At 33.1% G+C, this 21,372-nt stretch overlaps 1 protein-coding gene across 2 annotated transcripts in view; it reads left to right on the top strand.

The window, feature by feature from the left end:
- EYS (EGF-like photoreceptor maintenance factor) overlaps positions 1-21,372 on the top strand; it is a 1,566,128-nt gene that overhangs the window by 1,044,102 nt on the left and 500,654 nt on the right. For both annotated transcript variants that reach the window (XM_078055169.1, XM_078055170.1), the window contains exon 28: positions 11,367-11,479. In XM_078055169.1, coding sequence (XP_077911295.1) covers positions 11,367-11,479 — 113 coding nt within the window. The remainder of the gene's footprint in view (positions 1-11,366; positions 11,480-21,372) is intronic.

The raw sequence follows: 21,372 nt of genomic DNA on the forward strand, positions 1-21,372 counted from the left end.
CGCATATTATATGTTCCTATTTTTAAGAAATGTCCATAATAGGCAAATCTGTAGATAGAAAGTAGATTAGTGGTTGCCTACTATTGGAGAAGAATGGAGAGTGACTGCTAATGAATAGGTGTTTCTTTTTTGAGTGATAAATGTATTCTAAAATTGGTTGTGGTAATAGTTGAACAGTTCTGAATAAACTAAAACCATGGAATTGTACTCTATAAGTGGGTAAATTTTATGATATGTGAATTATATCTCAATAAAGCTGTTGTATTAAAAAAGAAGAAAAATCCATGGCAAATCCTTCAGCATACAGATAGCTATATTAAAGTGATGTGTGTGAGTGGTTAGGAACAGAATAGGTACTGTAGAGATTCTAGTGTGTGGGACAGAGCATGTCTGGCCTTGCTGAGAGAAAGAATAAACTGGAGAAAAAACAGTTGAAATTGTGCTCATGTTTTTCCAGTGCCATTATACAGGGACGTTCTCTGCCAGTGTCTGTAGGAAAGAAATGTCACCCAACACCACTGATGAAAATGTCACCCGGTTAAACTCCAGGCAGCTCTAAAACCCTTTTGGCTCTAAAACCCTGTAGAATTTAGAAACACATGTTCAGTGTTCTAAGACTGGTTGTTTGCTCTTGATTTTCAGTATTTTGCTCTTAGCCCAAAAAGATTTATAGAAACCCCTGCTCAGCTTCCCCAAGTCTCATCTGCCACTTGTAAATTTACAAGTACTTCAAGGCAAAATGGAATACTGAATGTCAAGACTAACGTTTTGTCCTTCCCTTCTCTCTCAGACATTGGCATTTCAAGTCCTTGCTGCCTTAGTTGCTCTTTATTGTTTGCTAACTGATTTTTATGTAAATTCTACTCTGTTTAGTTGTATTCATAAGAGGTTTGATCTCCAATTAGTTACTCATATCATTACCAGAAATCAAACTCTGTTGTCCTCTTCCCATGTTTTACTGAATTTTATGAGACTTTTTACTGACATTATATTTCATCAGTGCCTAGCCCCACAGTTGCTAGACTCTATGGTGACTTCGTTGAATTAGACAGATTTTTTTAAATTAGATATTTCTAGGAAGATAGCTTGGAGGAAAAAAAAATGTGGATTAAATATCAGGCTCTACTCCACTCTATAAGCTAGGTTTCTTGACAGTGCAAAATTTGTATAAACATATATGGTGACCCTGTGCTCACTACAAAGTATGTACTTTATAAATATTTGCTGAATCAATATATAAATTTTATTCTCAACTAGGAAATTAACCAGATTTCTCCTTCCTTCTACATAGAGACTATATCCACATGAATCCCATAATCTTTATGAAGTGTGCATAATTTAATGAATATATCACAATAAAATTGGTAGAGGTGTTACCATATTTGTAGACTGAAAGATTGCTATTTTTATGTAACAGTTTTGTCATTATGTTTCTAAAGTCCCACATTTAGGCTGTTTAGACTCATGTATCAGTTGGCATTATACACAGTACACAATTGTCATCTAATTTGTGTTTATCCTAATAACAGCTAAACATCTGAAACATTGCATGTTAACATCTAAGTTCAGTTATATGTTCTCAAAATAGGTACTTCTTAACAATTTCCATCTTTTCTTTCTTTTTTTTTTTTTAAGATTTTATTTATTTTTTTGACACAGACACAACGAGAGAGGGAACACAAGCAGGGGGAGTGGGAGAGGCAGAAGCAGGCTTCCCGCTGAGCAGGGAGCCCGATCAGGGCTCGATCCCAGGACCCTGGGATCATGACCTGAGCCGAAGGCAGACGCTTAATGACTGAGCCACCCAGGCGCCCCTCCATCTTTTCTTAACTAATTATTTTTCAAAGTACTCAGCTTTGGAATGATTTTTGAGAAACCAGTAAATACTTAGTAGGAATTTAACAAATATCCATAGCATTGAATTTTCTACTTCTTTATTTCCCTCCTTTCTCCTCTATGCCCCATGTGTAATTCATCAAAGTCACAATATCTTTACCCCCTTTCTACTTTTTTAGCCATTATCAAGTATAGGACTTCATTATATCAGCCCTATTTTGCTTTAGAGCTTTCCATTGCTTCTGTCTATTTGAAGCAGACACCGATGAAATTTGATTATATTATCAATTAATATGCCAAAAAAGGAGTGAATTAAGTCTGAGTAACATGAAAACCAGGTAGGAGTGTATTCGTTACAGGACAGCAATACAGTAATTTTCAAATGTGACAGTGAAGAGATTGTGAAAATTCAAATTAAAAGAGAAATCAAATTAATAAGTATTCATAGTATTTGAATTATTGAGGAGGGATTTATATTTCTGGCAAAGAGTTTGGGGATGATAAGAACACTAAGCTAATAAAAAGGAAGCAATACTGAGATTCAATTTAAAAAGGTTGCATAACAAAGAAAATATACTTATAATGAAGTAGCAGAAAGAGAAATTAAGAATACAATCCCATTAACTGTTGTACCACAAGAATAAAATACCTAGGAAAAAATTTAAACAAGGAGGTAAAAGACTTGTACTCTGAAAACTATAAAACATCAATGAAAGAAATTAAAGATAACAAATTTAACAATATATTATGTTTATGGATTAGTAGAGAATTAATATTGCTATAATGTCCATACTACCCAAAGCAGTCTACAGATTCAAGGCAATCCCTATCAAAATACATAAAATACCAATATTTTTCACAGAACTAGAACAAATAATTCTAAAATTTGTATGAAACCACAAAGACCCTGAATAACCAATGCAAACTTGAGAAAAAAGAACAAAACTGGAGGTGTCACAGTCTCAGATTTCAAGATATACTACAAAGCTATCATAATAAAAATGGTATGGCATGGGCACAAAAATTGATGGAACAGGACAGCCCAGATATAAACCCATGCTTATATGGTCAATTGATCTATGACAAGGAAGCAAGAATATACAATGGAAAAAGACAGTTTCTTCAGTAAATGGTGCTGGGAAAACTGGAGAGCTATGTGCCAAAACCTGAAACTGGACCACTTTCTTACACCATGCATAAAAATAAACTCAAAATGGATTAAAGACTTATATGTGAGATCTGAAACCATAAAATTTCTTTAAAAAAAATAGACAATAATCTCTTGGACATCTATCTTAGTAACATTTTTCTAGATATGTCTCCTGAAGCAAGGGAAACAAAAGCAAAAAACTAACTATTGGGAATACACCAAAAAAGAAAGCTTTTGCACAGTGAAGGAAACCATCAACAAAACAAAAAGGCAACCTACTGAATGGGAGAAGATATGTAGAAATGATATATCCAATAAACAATACTCAAAATATATGAAGAACTTACATAACACCAAAAAAAAAAAAAAAAACCCAATGATCCAACTAGAAAATGGGCAGAGGAACTGAATAGACAGTTTTCAGAGAAGGCATACAGATAGCCAACAGGTACATGAAAAGATGCTCAATATCACTAATCATTAGGAAAATGGAAATCAAAACCACAATGAGATATCACCTTATACCGGTCAGAATGGCTAATATCAAAAACACAAGAAACAAGTATTGACAAGACTGTGAAGAAAAAGGAACCTCTGTGCACTGTGTTGGTGGGAATGTAAATTGGTGCAACCACTGTGGAAAGCAGTGTGGAAGCTCCTCAAAAAAATTAAAAATAAGAATGCCATATGATCCAGTAATTCCATTTCTGGATATTTACCCTAAGGAAACAAAATCACTAATTTGAAAAGTTACGTTCACCTGTATGTTTATTGCAGCATTATTTACAGTAGCAAGGTATGGAAGCAAACCCAAGTGTCCATCAATAGATGAATGGATAAACAATATATGCTGTATACACACACACACACACACGCACACTGGAATATCACTCAACCATAAAAAGAAAGTAATCTTGTCATTTGCTACAACATGGATGGACCTAGAGGTTATTATGCTAAGTGAAATACATTAGAGAAAGACAAATACCATATGATCTCACTTATATGTGGACTCTAAAAACCAAAACAAATGAACAAACAAAAGAACAGAAAGAGAATCCTAAATATAGAGGACAAACTGGCAGTTGCCAAAGGGGAGGGGATTGGGGAGATAAGCAAAATAGGTAAAGAGGATTAAGAGGTACAAACTTCCAGTTATAAAATAAATAAGTCACAGGGATTAAAAATACAAAAAAAATTAAAAGGAAAAAAGAAAGAAAATGTTGCCATTATTAACTGTCATATTACTCTACTGTAAATAATTACATAGGAGTAATGTAATATGAAACATTTAAGTTAAAACTGATGGAACTAAAATTATGATTAATATAATGCTGAATGTTTATATAACCAAAAATTACTATACATGGTACAGATATAATCTTATAAAAAGAAAGGCTACAAAAATTTGTGAAGTTTAATAGTACCCCAAAATATGAACATGTTGCTTAGAAAATAGAAAGCTAATGCTAGAATAAATTGATAAAAGAGTGTGAAAATTGAGGAGAGAATCAGGGATAGTACTAAGAATTATGTAGTGGGAACTATTTATTTTGTGGTATAAGCCACATAGAATTATCAGTTTAAAAAAAGGCATATGGGGTTTCTGGCTATAAATGAGTAATTGATAGTAAACTATCCTTACTGCCATGAATAATTAGAAAATTGGGATAAAATATGTAGGAAAACACACAACAAACACACATGGAACAATATGTCCAGTACCCAATAAAAAATACTAGATATGGAAAGAAGCAGGAAACTGTGGACTGTAATCAGGATAAAAATGAGTCAAAGGAAACAAATCAAGAAATCATAGAAATTATGTAACTGACATTCGGGAACTTTATTAGCTAAAGACGAAGCATGCACTTGAGGAAAAAATGGCAACTATTAAAAAATCAACTATAAATTAATCAATAAAAATCAACTATATAGGGGTGCCTGGGTGGCTCAGTTGGTTAAGCGACTGCCTTCGGCTCAGGTCATGATCCTGGAGTCCCTGGATTGAGTCCCGCATCGAGCTCCCTGCTCGGCGGGGAGTCTGCTTCTCCCTCTGACCCTCCCCCCTCTTATGTGCTCTCTCTCATTCTCTCTCTCTCAAATAAATAAATAAATAAAATCTTTAAAAAAAAAATCAACTATATAAAAGAAACAAATATCAAAGGTAAAAATATAATATCTGAACTATATTGACTTAATAACAACAGATTACATGCTGCAAAAGGAAAGACCATTGAACTTGGATACAGAGGGATAGAAATTACACTGAAAAGAGATAAAAATGATGGAAGAAGGAGCAAAAGCTCAGTGACCTATTGGACAGTAACAAGAAGTTCAAATATGTGTAATTGGAGTTCTAGAAAGTGGAGAGAGAAAGGACAGAAAGAAATATTTGGAGAAATAATGACCAAATTTGCCTGGATTTGGTGAAAAATATCAATTCATATATGCAATAATCTCAATTAAACCTGATAAAAAGAAAATTATTACTGACTTCTCATAAGAAACAATGCAAACCAGAAGACAATGGAACATTTTCAAGTGCCGAAATAAAAATAGCCAAAAACCCCCTTCAGCATAGAACTCTGAATCCAACAAGAATATAATTTAAAATAATACAAATTAATGACATTTTCTTTTTTTTTAAAGATTTTATTTATTTATTTGTCAGAGAGAGAGTGAAAGAGAGAGAGAGAGAGAGTGAAAGAGATAGAGAGCACAAGCAGGGAGAACGGCAGGCAGAGGGAGAAGCAGGCTCTCTGCCAAGCAAGGAGCCTGATGCGGGACTTGATCCCAGGACTCTGGGATCATGACCTGAGCTGAAGGCAGATACTTGGCTGAGTCATCCAGGCATCCCATAATGACATTTTTAAAAGATTTTATTTATTTGATAGACACAGTAGGACCTGAATGAGTATCAGACCTACATTACAAGAAATGTTAAAGGAAGTTGAAAGGGAAATGATACTAAAAGGACACTTGGAACTGCAAAAGGGAATGAAGAGTGCCAGAATGGGATTAAGACACAATGATTAGGAAAACAGAAAATATCCTAGCAGCAGCAGCAGAGAGGAAAGATCATATGGCATTTTAACAGGGATGTGCTTTATAAGTTACATTCTTCAGAAATGCTCCTGTCATACAAGAGTTGAGTTTGATATGTGATTTAAGTAATATTTTAACAATAGAAGCTTTGTTCAAACAAAGCAATTGGTATTGCTAGCTTGTAAGGATCTCTTTTTTCATATTGCTCAAAGATGTATCAAATTACTACAGTGTGCCTAAGATGAGACCTTCAAAAGCAAATAAATAGCTGATTTACAGTAAAAAGAAAACTGTTGGAACTGTTTCTGTATTACCAATTGATTATTTCTTAATTGATTCCAAACCAAATATATTGGTTTTCAAATTCCACTAATCTAAAAGGTCCCTTGAATTCAGCCAAATTGGTTACAGTAGGTACACTAGAAAACCATTTAAAAACATAAGCAACAATAACAGTGTAAATAGAAAGAACTTATAAAATACTTATTGAAAAGAATGAGAAATTAGTTCTTAAAATTACCATTTAACAGAAGGTTGCACCAGGAATCCATATACTCAAGTAATTGTGTCTCTACTATATCAGGACAAAAGAAATTAAATACTTCTCTCACTTTAGTAACTTTTTTCAAATGATGTTAAATGTTAAAGCATGTAAGTTTCAAAAAAAAATTCAGATGGTACATTTTTATTTAAAATTGTTTATAAATTTGGAATATTGTATATGTGGTCTAAACTATAGCCATGAAGATTCTCTGTGTAAATTTGATGTAACTACTATTGAATATTATTATAGAAACTTGTTTTTACAGTATGGATAATTCATTGACTTGAACTCTCTTTAAAGGGATAGAGTAACCAAAGCAGTCTTGAAAAAAACAAAAAAATGGAGGCATCACAATTCTAGACTTCAAGCTATATTATAAAGTTGTAGTCATAAAGACAGTATGGTACTGGCACAAAAACAGACACATAGATCAATGGAACAGAATAGAAAACTCAGAAATGGACCCACAACTATATGGTCAAGTAATCTTTGACAAAGCAGGAGAGACTATCCAATGGAAAAAAAGGCAGTCTTTTCAACAAATGGTGTTGGAAAAATTGGACAGCGACATGCAGAATTTGAAACTGGACCACTTTTCTTATACCATAATAAATTCAAAATAAATTCAAAATGGATGAAAGACCCAAATGTGAGACTGGAACCCATCAAAATCCTAGAAGAGAACACGGGCAGCGACCTCTTTGACCTTGGCCATAGCAGCTTCTTACTAGACACGTCTCTGGAGGCAACGAAAACAAAAGCAAAAATGAACTACTGGGACTTCTTCAAGATAAAAAGCTTCTTCACAGCAAAGGAAACAATCAACAAAACTAAAAGCAGCCTAACACAGAATGGGAGAAGATATTTGTTAATGACATCTGATAAAGGGTTAGTATCCAAAATGTATAAAGAACTTATCAAACTCAGCACCCCAAAAAACAAGTAATCCAGTTAAGAAATGGGCAGGTCACATGAATAGACATTTTCCCAAAGACATCCAGATGACCTAACAGGCACATGAAAAGATGCTCAACATCACTCATCTTCAGGGAAATGCAAATCAAAACCACAACGAGATACTACCTCAAACTTATCAGAATGACTGAAATTAACAAGTCAGGAAACAACAGATGTTGGTGAGAGGATGTAGAGAAAGGAGAACCCTCTTACACTGTTGGTGGGAATGCAAACTGGTATAGCCATCCTGGAGAACAGTATGGAGGTTCCTCAAAAAGTTAAAAATAGAACTACCCTAGTTCAGCAATTGAACTATTAAGTATTTACCCAAGGCATACAGAAATGCTGATTCAAAGGGGCACTTGCACCCCAAATGTTTATAGGAGCATTATCAACAATAGGCAAATTATGAAAAGAGCCCAAATATCCATCAAAGACATGGATGCAGCTAGAGTGTATTATGCTAAGCGAAATAAGTCAGTCAGAGAAAGACAAATTACCATGATTTCATTCATATGTGGAATTTAAGAAATAAAACAGATGAACATAGGGGAAGGGGAAAAAAAGAGAGGGAAGCTAACCATAAGAGACTCTTAACTATAGAGAACAAACTGAAGGTTGATGGAGGGAGATGGGCAGGGTTGAGCTAAATGGGTGATGGGCATTAAGGAGGGCACTTGTGATGAGCACTGGGTGTTATATGTAAGTGATGAATCACTAAAATCTACTCCCGAAACCAATATTACACTATATGTTAACTAACTAGAATTTAAATAAAAACTTGGGGAAAAAAAAGGCATGAGAGTAAAGGCCATCAAATGCCAGAGATAGAATTAAATATTCTTCTATTAATATAGAGGTAGAAAAAATGAGATATATTGAAGATATATTTATAACAGACAAATTTGATGTAAAAAATGAGAACTCTGTTATTATTACTGTTCAGTACTATAAATTATATTCTTGAAGCTATGTGGTGGCCATTTTGCATTGTTTAGAAGTAACTGGGGGTCATTATTTCCTTATTTGTCTTGAACAAAAATAAGAACCAGATATGAAAAATCCCAGGAGTATATGTGAGTACAAAATTCTTCTCATTGAAAGGGAGATAACATGCAACAATACCATTTCTATAATCTCATATAGGTGATTTTTCATGATTTCTTGTCCTTACTGAGTCTATTATGTGTGGTTACATTGTAACTTGTCATGTCAATTATATATATTGTGTTTCCTTTTATTTTAAAAATCCTGTCCCAGAAACCTAACTAACCAGATTATTATAAATTAATCAAATTCAAGGGGAAAAATGTTCCCAACACTAGAAATTATCTAAAAATCATGTGATTAGAGTTTACCATTCAGATTTAGTGTTTCTGGGTACAAGTTTGACTTATTTTTTACAAAATGAAATTTCCATATTCAAAGTGAGAAAGATGTACATGAGAATTTGGGAACCAATTAACTCATCCTGAACAAGAGCACCTGAAGTAAATGTGGAAAGTTGTGAATCTATTAATACAGAAGAAATGAAAGAATTTTGAATTCATTCAGATTTAAAGGCTGTGGAAATTTTTTCTTTCTAACAAAGTCTAAGGTGAATAAATTAATATTTGTCTTTTAATCCATAATATGTGAATGAGAGTTGAATCATAGAATTCTATTAAGTATCATACAGTAATCATAGAACAATTTTCTTTTAGAGCATTTTTCTTTTTTTTTTAAAGATTTATTTGAGAGAGAGAGAGAACGTGAGAGAGATCATGAGCAGGGGGAGAGGTAGAGGGAGAAGCAGACTCCCTGTTGAGCAGGGAGTCTGATGCGGGACTGGATCCCAGAACACTGGGATCATGACTTAAGCTGAAAACAGACACTTAACTGACTGAGCCACCCAGGCACCCTAGAGCATTTTTCATAGCTTCGTATTTATTTATTTATTTATTTATTTATTTATTTATTTATTTATTTGAGACAGAATGAGAGAGAGAGAGAGAGCACATGAGAGGGGGAAGGGTCAGAGGGAGAAGCAGGCTCCCTGCCGAGCAGGGAGCCCGATGCGGGACTCGATCCAGGGACTCCAGGATCATGACCTGAGCCGAAGGCAGTCACTTAACCAACTGAGCCACCCAGGCGCCCCTAGCTTCGTATTTATTTAAAAAGCTATACCTTTCTCCATACTTTTCATCCCCATTAAGTAATAAGGATCTTTATGAACAGAGAAAAATATCTATTTAAACATGCACATACATTATGCTATCTTTGAGCTATATTAAAATAAAGTATAACATTCATAATCATTACTATCAATAGCATTTTTCCAAGACCATTTAAGTTTTAAATTTTTTAATTGTGAACTGTATATTAATTCACAAATTTAGATGTTTCAGGAGAGGTATATGTAAACTTTATCTTAAAATTTAAAAACTAGGTTCATATATAACTGTGATAAAAATACAAATTAAATTTGAAAAACAAAAAGATTAATGAAATCCATAAAAACTTCAAGCTAACAATTACAAATCAGTATTTTCCCTTCTGCAACATGTAAGAGCCAAGTATTTCTGTTTTCCTTGAAATGAACTGACTTCTTTGTAAACTTGCTGTGTGAAATATTGTTTTGTTTTCTAGTTCAGTCATTTTTGACACTTGTCAGAGTGTTATGTGTTGAGAGGGTTTGTAGTACATTTGCGTCTATATCAGAAAGAGGAAGAAAAAATTTAAAGGTTTTTAAACTAAGACTCTAAGTTAAATGATGAAATAAAATAAATTCACCCACCCTAAAATTTCTAAACAAGACAAAGACTTTCTTCCTTCCATCCTTCGTAATATTACACTCAATGAGAAACCAAGTCTTGAAAATGCAAATAGTTCTTATTTTTAATTCAAAAATCAAGGTAGACAACTTTTCAGAGTATAAATTCAGTGGTTATCCTGTTCATAATTTGGTCCATCTTAGCTTGAAATTTTTAACAATATCAAGAACATAACAGAAGACAGAACCTGAAATAAATGCTTATATCTAACTATTGAACTCTGAGCTGTGCCCCGTTTAGTTTTTATTAACTTCTCTTTTTCACATAAATGGTAAACTCATATAGACATAAAATTAATAGAATAATACTGTATGTTCACAGTGAATAAAGTGAGAAGTCATATATCTGTTTATCTTTAAGAGGTTTTATTTGTTCATCAAAACTAATGCTTTCCAATGTCCTTATTTTTTTTTTGCTTTTGGCCCTTTGGCAATCTTTCTAGTTGTTAGTTTCTGCCCAAGTTATTCCTAAGGAGGAGAGGCCACACACTGAACATAAAGGCATGCAGAATCCATCAGGGCTGCGGGATGTCACAAATATTCATAGTTTACTATGTTTCCTTTGACAACAGGAAGAGAAATTTTTCTTGATGCTTTGATAGCTATGGATGGGGCAAGGTAACTAATGTCTGAAAGAAAAAGTGCAAGGAACAGAGACAAAAGATGGAAAAGTGTAATCATTGATGTGGAGGATGAGGGTATTAGCTTTTCTCCCATGTTTCAGCTATAATTCACTGTAATAATGAAAATTTTTCTTTATTCATATGTAAATGATTCATACAGTGATAAGATCTATAGATTCCAAGTAACTTTTGACTAAGGTAGTATTCTTTTATACTGATTTTTGGAATGATATTTATGAAAAGAATTGAATTACTTTCTACCAATATGTTGAATAAATCAACCCTGCAATCTGATTGCACATTCTGACCAGTTTATGGCAAGAATAATATATTGAAGAAAATAATATAAACATTGTCTCTCTCTTTCCCCTCCCTCTTTTTCTCCCTCCATCTCAGATTTCTGGACCAGTTGAGAATTTTACTGGCTGCATAGAAGTTATAGAAATCAGTAACTGGGAATCTTTCATCCCATCCAAGGCAGTGAAAAAAATTCATGTGGACAATTGCAGGTAAAATCCCCTAATGATTTTTTTGAAATTCTTGTTCAAATAACCACACCACAAGGTAACATTTCCATTTGAAATCATTTAATCAGGACCAGACTGCATTTCCTTCACTTCATTGTTGTTTCCTACTTACACACTTAATTTTTTTTACAGACTATAGAATATTTAAGCTATATCCCAATTAAGTTGGATTATTTATAGTGAGTTTCAGCTTTGTGCTACATCAGATATATCATGTCTACCAGCAAATGATCAGTCTTGATCAGAAAATATCATCTGTCGAAGTGTTTCAAATATAAGCCTTCTGAAAGTCATGTATGTGGGCTATTGTTCAGAGTGCTAAAATGTCACTTTTAAGAAATTGTCATTGTGCTTGAATTTCCATTATTAGTGGCATTCCTTTCAAATAACCTGCATCTGGCTACAGAACTATCTGTACGTGTGGTGGGGGGTGGGATGGAGGTGAAGTAGAGAGATGGCACATTAGACACAATATTAGGCATACATGCCATTGGTATGAATTAGTTAAAAAAAATTTTCCCTGACAGTTAAGAAAAAAGGATTATTTATGGAGCTTTATGGTGCATTGGAAAGGGTTCACACAGGTTAGAGAGGATGGCATGGTGTGGCAGGGTGTTTGATCACAGGACAGCATAAAAGGTTGTTTGTCAACAGCAGAAACACATTGATTTCACCAAAAAATTTTGAATTATTGAAATTCTTCTATATACTATGGTCCAAGGGAAATAAAGAGTCACACAGTGACTGTCATTAAGGAGTTTATAGTGTAGTAGAGGAGATATTGATGAAATATTAAAATGAATATATAATTAGGAAGTGTGCTTTGGGAAAAATCACAAAAGGCTATGAGAACTTTACACATTTGAATATCATCACATCAGCTTCTTTCACAATTTGAGGGGGTGGTGTATACTAAGAAATTAAAGAGATACTTTAAAAGATAAAAGGATAATTCATTCCCCAGTGTTTCAACTTTAGGCTACACATTTAAAATATATTTGTGGCACCTATCATACAATGGTAGACAGGGTGCTTATTTTGTTTGTGTTTTGTTTTTACTCAAATGAAAACTTAATGTCTTACATTATACACAATAGATGGGTTCCAACAATTTTAATATAAATCAAATACTCGTAAGTCCTCATATTTTACCATTTATTTCTAATTTTTTTAAAGTTTATCTCCATTCTTGATTGATTTGAAGGTAGCAATATTTCCTAACAATTATTTAACTCTCAGATTCTTTGCTCTCTACCTTTTCTGTTAAATATGAGTTTGCAACTGATAGTTAAATGAATAATGAGCAGTTACTAGGTAGTAAATCCATTGAAAAGGATATAATCCTTTAATAATTTATATAATCATCTGCTAATATAGCAATTGATAAAAGTTTCTCTTTTTAATTTTATAAAAGTAGGACACACTTAACTTTTGTTTGTAAGAATAAGTATAAAACTGGGGAGCCTAGGTGGCTTAGTCGATTGGGCGTCTGCCTTTGGCTTGGGTCATGGTCTCAGGGTCCTGGGGATCAAGCCCTGCATCTGGCTCTCTGCGGAGCCTGCTTCTCCCTCTCCCTTTGCCGCTCCCCCTGCTTATGCGCTCGCTCTCTCTCTCTCTCGTCAAATAAATAAATAAAATCTTAAAAAAAAGAATAAGTAAAAAACAAAAACAGAAAATCCCTATGTAACCTCATCTACCTGCAAGCCAGTTCTAAACCTTTTCTTGATCTCCTATAGAAGGCCTATTTTATTGACCTCCAGTGCCGTTAATTTGACCTTAATTTTGTAATACTGGTCTTTAAACACTATATATGACTTAATGCTGCTAATGATATTATACTTCCCTATAGTATCCAGCACAGCTGTTGACATATGAGAGGCATTTTGCTTGTAATTAGGGTTAGGGCAAGCAGAGACTTTTAAATTTCTCTGAACATTTACTCTGCTTCTCTCACCAACCCCTAATAGCACTTTTTTTCATTTTGGATCACCTCTCTTAAGAGAGGCATTATACTAGATTGGTCTAGAATGTGGTTTTCAAAGCCTAATTCTGCAAATAATTGTATGACACCGGGTAAGGTTTAAAAGTTCCCCATCCCTCAGTCTTATCTGTGAAATCAGAAAAATAACTCATGCCTCATAACTCTGCCATCATAATGTTGTAAAAAAGATAAAATTGGACTCTCTTCTTTGTTAAAAGTTCAGTGACATTGGCCTTCATTTCCAAATTTGCTATCTCCAGAAAATTGCATCTTCTAGTCCCTCTTCCAGAACCCTCTTCTCCCTCTCCCCATCTCCCTCATTCACAAGTCTGGCTTCTTCTCAGCATTTAGACTGCAGCTTTACTATGACCTCATCCAAGAGACCTTCCTAGATGACCCAAAATGAAATGAGCCCCCACCCATGTCTCCTACTCACTGTTTATTTCCATATTTCTTTTTATTCTTAACAAGGGCTGACACTGTTTGAATATATTTATTTGTCCATAGGTTTCTTTTATGATTCTCTTCACCATAATGTGTGCTTCTTGTTGGCATGAACACTGTAGACCCCTTTCACTGCTATTTCCTCAAGGCCTGGAATAGCAGATGCTAAAAAATTTGCTGTATAAAGTATCTTGTGATTCAACTATGATTATTTCTTCCCACAAATTTTTATTATGAAATTTTTTTTAGATTTACTCTGCAGAGTGATTCTCAAACTTTTTGGTCTTTGCAATCTTAAAAAGAGTGCTGTTATTGTGGACCGCAAAGAGCTTTTTTAATGTGAAATATATTTATCAGTATTTACTATATTAGAAATGAAAACTAAGGAAGTTTAAATATATTATTGAGCTCATAAAATAAAAAGATAAGTTCATTACATATTAATATAAATAATATGGAATAGCATATTTTTATGAAAAATACCTATACTTATTAAAACAAAAATGAAAAGGAGTGGCAATGTTTCACATATTTTGCAAATATATTTATTGTCAGGAAGACATCTGGATATTTATATGTGTTTCTGTATTCAATCTGTATAATAATTATTCTGCTGAAATAGTTGAAGAAATTCTGGCCTCATCATATGTATTTAGAAATGATAGCAATATTTTAATAACCTTTTATATAATTAGGAATACTCTTCTTTGATATTGCACCAAAACTTGGTAAGTAATAGGTTCTTAAAGGTTAGTTGCAATGTGAAATGGGAAACCTGATGACCAATGGACCTGTTATATTCTGTTAAATTAAAATCCATTGTTCTTTTTCACATTTTGATTGGATCTTTTACCCATGCACAATTTTGTACTATCACTTGGAAAATATTGGCTTCTTGAGTTATTCAGCTATTGCAAATGTCAACACATATCACTATAAAAAATTCTGTGACTAGTATATAATATTAATTCATATATAATATTATTATATTATTTTCTATATATGTGTATATATATATATATTTTTTTTTGAGAGAGAGAGAGCAGGGAGAGGCAGAGAGAAAGGGGGGGATTTTGAGCAGGCTCCACACTCATCACAGAGCCCAATGCGGGTCTCAGTCTCACAACCTGAGATCATAACCTGAGCCAAAATCAAGAGTCAGAGGCCCAACTGACTGAGCCACCCAGGCTCCCCTCCTATATATTTTAATAGTCACCTACATTTGCTTCACCTATGTTCTTAATAAGTAAATAGTATATACCTCAGGCACAGGACTATTATCATCATATATTGGCTTATGTCTTATGCCAAGTATGAAAGACTGATCATTTAGGCTGCATAGATAGATATCAATATAGTATGACATCAAGAACAGCTCAATCAGTTTTTCCACCTCTAGTTTTCTGCCCTAGAGAAGCACAGAGATATGATCTGATGACACTCTGAATAACCTTCTTAAAAATAATAAAACATTGGAAAGCAAGGAAATGGATGTTTAAAGGGATGATAAATATGATGGAAGTACTTATAAGTCAGTTGAAAACAATGAAATACATGTATATGTACCCATATGGATAGATCTTGAAACATACCCCATTGAGTGAGAAAAAAAGAAGATAGCTATAGCAACATATCATTTATGTGCATTTAAGAATCTGCTTTACATATAAACAACCAACTTACCTTTATTACACATTCTCACATTTCTCTATATAATATTAAATACTCTAGATTATTTGTACCCTGTCTCTTTTAAATAATTACTATTTCTGGAGGAATGTGTTGTATAATGGGGAGAAGAATCCAAACAGAAAGAAATGATTCAGAAACAAAAAACAAAGCATCAGAGATCATTTTCCACTTTTTAATTCTTTATTAACAAATCAGCTCAATAGGATATTAGTATCATTAAATCAAACATTACTAGCTTTCAAAAGGGAGTAAGTTATAAGGTATATAGCATGCTGTTATAAATTTGTGGTAATAATCTAGAATCCTACTTTTAAGCAAATATTTGATTTAAACGTTTTATTAGTAAAAGACTAAGGTATAGAGTTTTAACATTCTAGTAAAACATCAGTGCTATTTTTTTTTTTTACAAAATAAGCATCCACTATCATTTTCAAGTAGATAATATGAACCTTCAAAACAAAGTGTAGAAGCAAAATTTGATTACCCAGAAATGGGAGTCCAAAGTTCATCATTTTATTCATTCAAATAATGTAGTCAAATTAAATCTAAAATGAAACAAGAGAAATGAAGTAAATTACAATTTTCTCTAGTGTTTTAGCCATTCAGATACTTGTCTATGACAGTGTGCTGTGAGATTGACATACTCTTGGCCTCCTGGAGACATGATTATCATTTACATGTGAAGACCAGATTATGGACAAGAGCTGAAATTGTAGTTTGAGATTTATTCTATATTTGTATATTTGAGACTGAAGCAGAGAGGACTTTCTACATGAAACTGAATTTATCACAGATGTAGGAATTCTATTTTGGGTATGCCTTGACATGACTACCTTTTGTGACTGCCAGCTTAGTGTAGTGTTTTTCAAATAGCTAATTTGTGCCATGAGCTGCTGATTCCCATGACAAGAACCATAGCATAGTAGACCTGCCTTCAGAAAATTTTGTTAGTATCTACCAGGCTGTGTGATAATAGACCATAGAGTAACAGCCAACAACAACAACAACAGTATTAAATAAATAAAATAATAAGTATTTTATTTCTGTATTCTTCATTTTTAAGACTTAGAGTCTAGTAAAACTGGGTTGACAGCTTGAAGGATTCATATGTGTTTACATTATTTCTTTTCTACTATATAGTATTGCTTCTGTCAACTTTAAAATATTTTTAAAATCTGACTATCTGGAGCGCCTAGGTGGCTCATTCAGTTAAGCATCTTCCTTTGGCTCAGGTCATAATCCCGGGACCCTGGGATTGAGCCCTGCTTTGGGCTCCTGCTCAGTGGGGAGCCTGCTTCTCCCCCTCCCTCTGCCCTCCCCACCTGCTGATGCTCACTCTCTCTTTGGCTCTCTGTCTTTCTCTCTCTTAAATAAATAAATAAAATCTTTTTAAAAAAATAAAAAATTAAAAATCTTATTATTTAATTTATGCCTGTAAAATCTATTTTTATATTTTTAAATATCTTATAAAAATTTTATGTATCTTCAATGTACAATGTGGTGATTTAATATACATATACATAGTGAAATGACTACTATAGTCAAACTAATTAACATATCCATCTCCTCATAAAATTACCATTTGTTCTAATGGTGAGACCACCTGAAAACTACTCTCATAGCAAATTTCCAGTATTTAATACAGTATTATTAACTATGATCATCATATTGTGTATTAGATCTCTAAACTATATAAACTACAAAACTCTAGTCCTACATAAATTCAATTATATACCCTTTAACCAACATCTCCTCATTACCCTTCACCTGCCTGAACCTGGTAACCACCATTCTACTCTCTGCTTCTATGTATTTGACTTTTTTAGATTCCACATATAAGTGAGATCATGCAATTTTTTTTCTTTCTGCATGTAGCTTATTTCACCTAGCATAATGTCTTCTAGGTTCATCCATATTGTCACAAATGGCAGGATCTCCTTCTTGTTTAAGGCTGAATAATATTCTGTTATTCATATATACCATAGTTTCTTTATCCATTCATCATTGATGAACACTTAGATTGTTTCCATATCTTGGCTGTGAATAATGCTTCAGTGAATACGGAAGTGCAGATATCTCTTCAAGTTACTAATCTCATTTCCTTTGCATATATACCCAAAAGAAGGATTGCTGGATCATTTGGTAATTCTATTTTTAGTTTTTTTAACTCCATACTGTGTTCTATTAGTAGCTATACCAATTTACATTCCCACCAGCAGTGTAAGGGCTCCCCTTTTCTTCACATCCCTGCTAAGATTTACTGTCTTTTCTCTCTCCCTGCCTCCTTCTTTTTCTTTCTTTCTTTCTTACTTTCTTTCTTTCTTTCTTTCTTTCTTTCTTTCTTTCTTTCTTTCTTTCTTCCTTTCTTTTTTTCTTTCATTCTTTCTCTCTTTCTCTCTTTTTCCCTTCCTTCCTTCCTTCCCTTCTTTTCTTTTCTTTTTTCTTTTCTTTCTTTTCTTTTTTCTTTTCTTTCTTAGCCATCCTAACATGTATGAAGTGATACTTCATTGTGGTTGAACTTTGTGTTTTTCTGATGATTACTGATGTTGAGCTTCTTTTCATATTTCTGCCATGAGCTCCTGATTCCCAATGGCCATTTGTATATCTTCTTTGGAAAAAGTCTATTCTTTTGGCCATTTTTAAATTGGGTTGTTTGTCTTTTTGCTATTGAGTCAAATGAGTTTCTTATAAATTTTGGATATTAACCCTTTATTAGGTATATGGTTTATAGATATTTTCTACCAGTCCATAGGTTACATTTTCATTTTGTTGATGGTTTCCTTTGCTATGTAAAAGCTTTTTTTTTTTTAATGTAGTCCCATTTTTGTATTTTTTGCTTTTTTTGCCTGAGGTTCCTTGTCATCCAAAAAAATCATTGGCATGGCCAATTTCAGAGAAATTTCCCCTATGTTTTCTTCTAGGAGTTTTATAGTTTCAAGTCTTCCATTTAAGTTTTTAATGCACTTTAAATTGATTTTTATTTATAGCATCAGATAAGAGTCCAATTTCATTCTTTTGCATGTGGATATCTCGTTTTCCCAACACCATTTATTAAACTTTAAATAGGAGTGCCTATTTAAATTAAATTAAATTAAATTAGAGGTGCCTGGGTGGCTCAGTCGGTTACACATCTGCCTTCTGCTCGGGTCATGATCCCGGCGTCCTGGGCTCGAGCCTCACATCGGGCTCCCTGCTCAGCAAGAAGTCTGCTTGTCCCTCTCCCTCTGCCCTTACTCCCACTTGTGCTCACTCTCTCTCTCTCCCTCTCGCCTCTCTCTCAAATAAATAAATAAAATTTTTAAATATGTAGATTTACATTGAAGATAAATTATTAAAAGATGATGGGATCAACCATGTCAAGTATTTTAATCCTTTCATATTTGAAATTTAAGGGTATAGTGGAAACTTCGCTTCGTAAAGTCATGCTAGGGAAGATGTTTTAGCTATATTTTAATCAAATTCTACAGTTCTACATGAAGGAAAATGTAGAGATGATATACTTATATACTTGAAAAATACGTGTATCTTCTCAGACAGCTTTGATTTGATTCCTGTATGGCAGACATTTTTGTTTGTTTTTGCTTTTAATTTGTATTTGTCTTGGAAATTTAGGATAAAAAATATATTACATGCACACACACACACACACTTGGAAATAAGTCTTTTTTATTTCTGAACTCTTCAAATCCAAACTAATTAATCCTAACAGTCTTAATCATAAATAAAATTTAGAAAATGCATAATTATTATATCTAAATACACCTGAACATTTTTATCAAATCGTATTTTTTGAAATTTTTGATATCTTAAATCTACTTCATAATATTTAAAAATATTTTCTTCTCTAGAATTCCATAGTGGACTTAATTACATACATCAGGATTCTTATGATTCGGGTATGACAAGATGTCCCTAATCTATATGGGTAGAGTTTACTTATTAATAAATGTGGACAAAAAGAATAGACACATAAATTCCCCAAGTAGTTGTGTCTAAAGATACAGTAGAATAAAACTAATAAATGCATAATTGGCATCTTCAACAATCTAGGCTTTACATATATCTAAGGTAATTAATTACATGTCTGTGGACATAACATGTATTATTTGGCCACGCCTCAAATATTAGCAATAGAATGACCAGTTTTATGGAATTCTAATTTCCTGATGTATCTGAAAATGACTTGAATCCGATGTATGTGTCACTTCTGTCTTCCCCATAATCATGAGGGAACCTGTGTTTAAATGGATAGCTTTTTTTAAACTCTTTTTACTTATATTTTTCAAGTGAAGTGATACCTTGATGTTACTTACACTCTGATTCTAAAGCTCGGAGCAATCAAGTAGAAAGGGAAGAACAGTAACTCTGGAACCACGCATTGAATGGTGGTTGTGCCACTTACTATCTCTGTGACTTAATTCGTCCTTCATTTATAAATGGTGATAATAATACTGGCCACGGAGTGTTGCTGTTGTAAGAGGTTCATAACTTAATATATATTTAAAAACTTCTCTTAATGGTGTCAAATGCCTACTACACACTTTATTATTACTAGCTAGCTGTTGTTGTCATTGTAATTGTTGTTTATCATTTGTTCTTCCACAAATAAAAGATTAACATAGTCCTTTTTCCTAATTTTTCCAAAATTTGACCATTGGGAGTCAGGAAGAAGGAGTCAGGTATTTCAGAGAATAGCATAACAATACAAGAATATGAAACATTGAATATTACTCATCCTTGGTCTTAAACATCCCTTGACCATTCCCACATCAGGTATTTCTTAAAGATCTGCTCTTGGCCTCAGTCTCAACCTTAATAGAAGTTATGTGTCCTCACTAGAATCTGTCCTATCTCATTATTCTAGGAACCCCTAACTGCTCACTCTCTAAAAATTCAATGTAATTTTTTTCCTATCATATTAAAAAGAGCAATTAACTTTCATAATACTGCTTTTTTTTTCCTCTTTTTTTAACTTCTGAACCATACCCTGGGACCTGTATTTTCACAATTAAATGTTCTACAATAGTATTTCACAAACTAAAGGCAATTCTTCTTCTAAAAGTAATTTAAAATATTTTTTCTTATTACACAGAGTTGATTACAAAATATGGTTAATATGCTTTAACTACAAAAGGATTGCTTCTGCTCTATTACACAGACAAGAACTAGAGAGCTTAACTGCTGGGTTTTTGGAAGTGGGTTTGAGTTAAGCTGGAATATTTTTATGGCAGAGGAATTCGTCAAAAATACCAAGTTTCAATGTTCAGCTCTGCTTATTCTCAGTATAACCTTGGCATAATTATTTAACTTCTCTGTGCTTCAGTTTTATTACCTGTAAAATAAGGACAATATTATTGGTATCATAGAGCTGGCATGAGGATTGAATGAAATTGTGTATAAACAATGCACTTAACACAATGATACAGGAAGTGCTTCCATTTTGGTAACTACTATAATTAGCCATCTTTACATATGTTTATTTGACCACATTCTCTATCAACTAGGAGAATAGTCATCTAAGAAGAATAATGTTTTCCATGAGAAGTTCAAATGTACTACCCTCATTTTTTTAAAGAAGTATCTAGTTTATTTTTTCCCAGTACAAAATGAACAAAATAATACACTAAGATAAATAAAAAACACAAAGACACTTAAGAGCAAAGTACAAATATGGAATTCACAGGTTTTGTTACACTATAAATGGGGTTTATTTCTATTCAAATTTAACTTTTTTATTTGGCGTAAGTTTTTTAAACTA

The sequence above is a fragment of the Halichoerus grypus genome, chromosome 9 (genome assembly GCF_964656455.1).
Source record: "Halichoerus grypus chromosome 9, mHalGry1.hap1.1, whole genome shotgun sequence".
Taxonomy (NCBI): Eukaryota; Metazoa; Chordata; class Mammalia; order Carnivora; family Phocidae; genus Halichoerus; species Halichoerus grypus.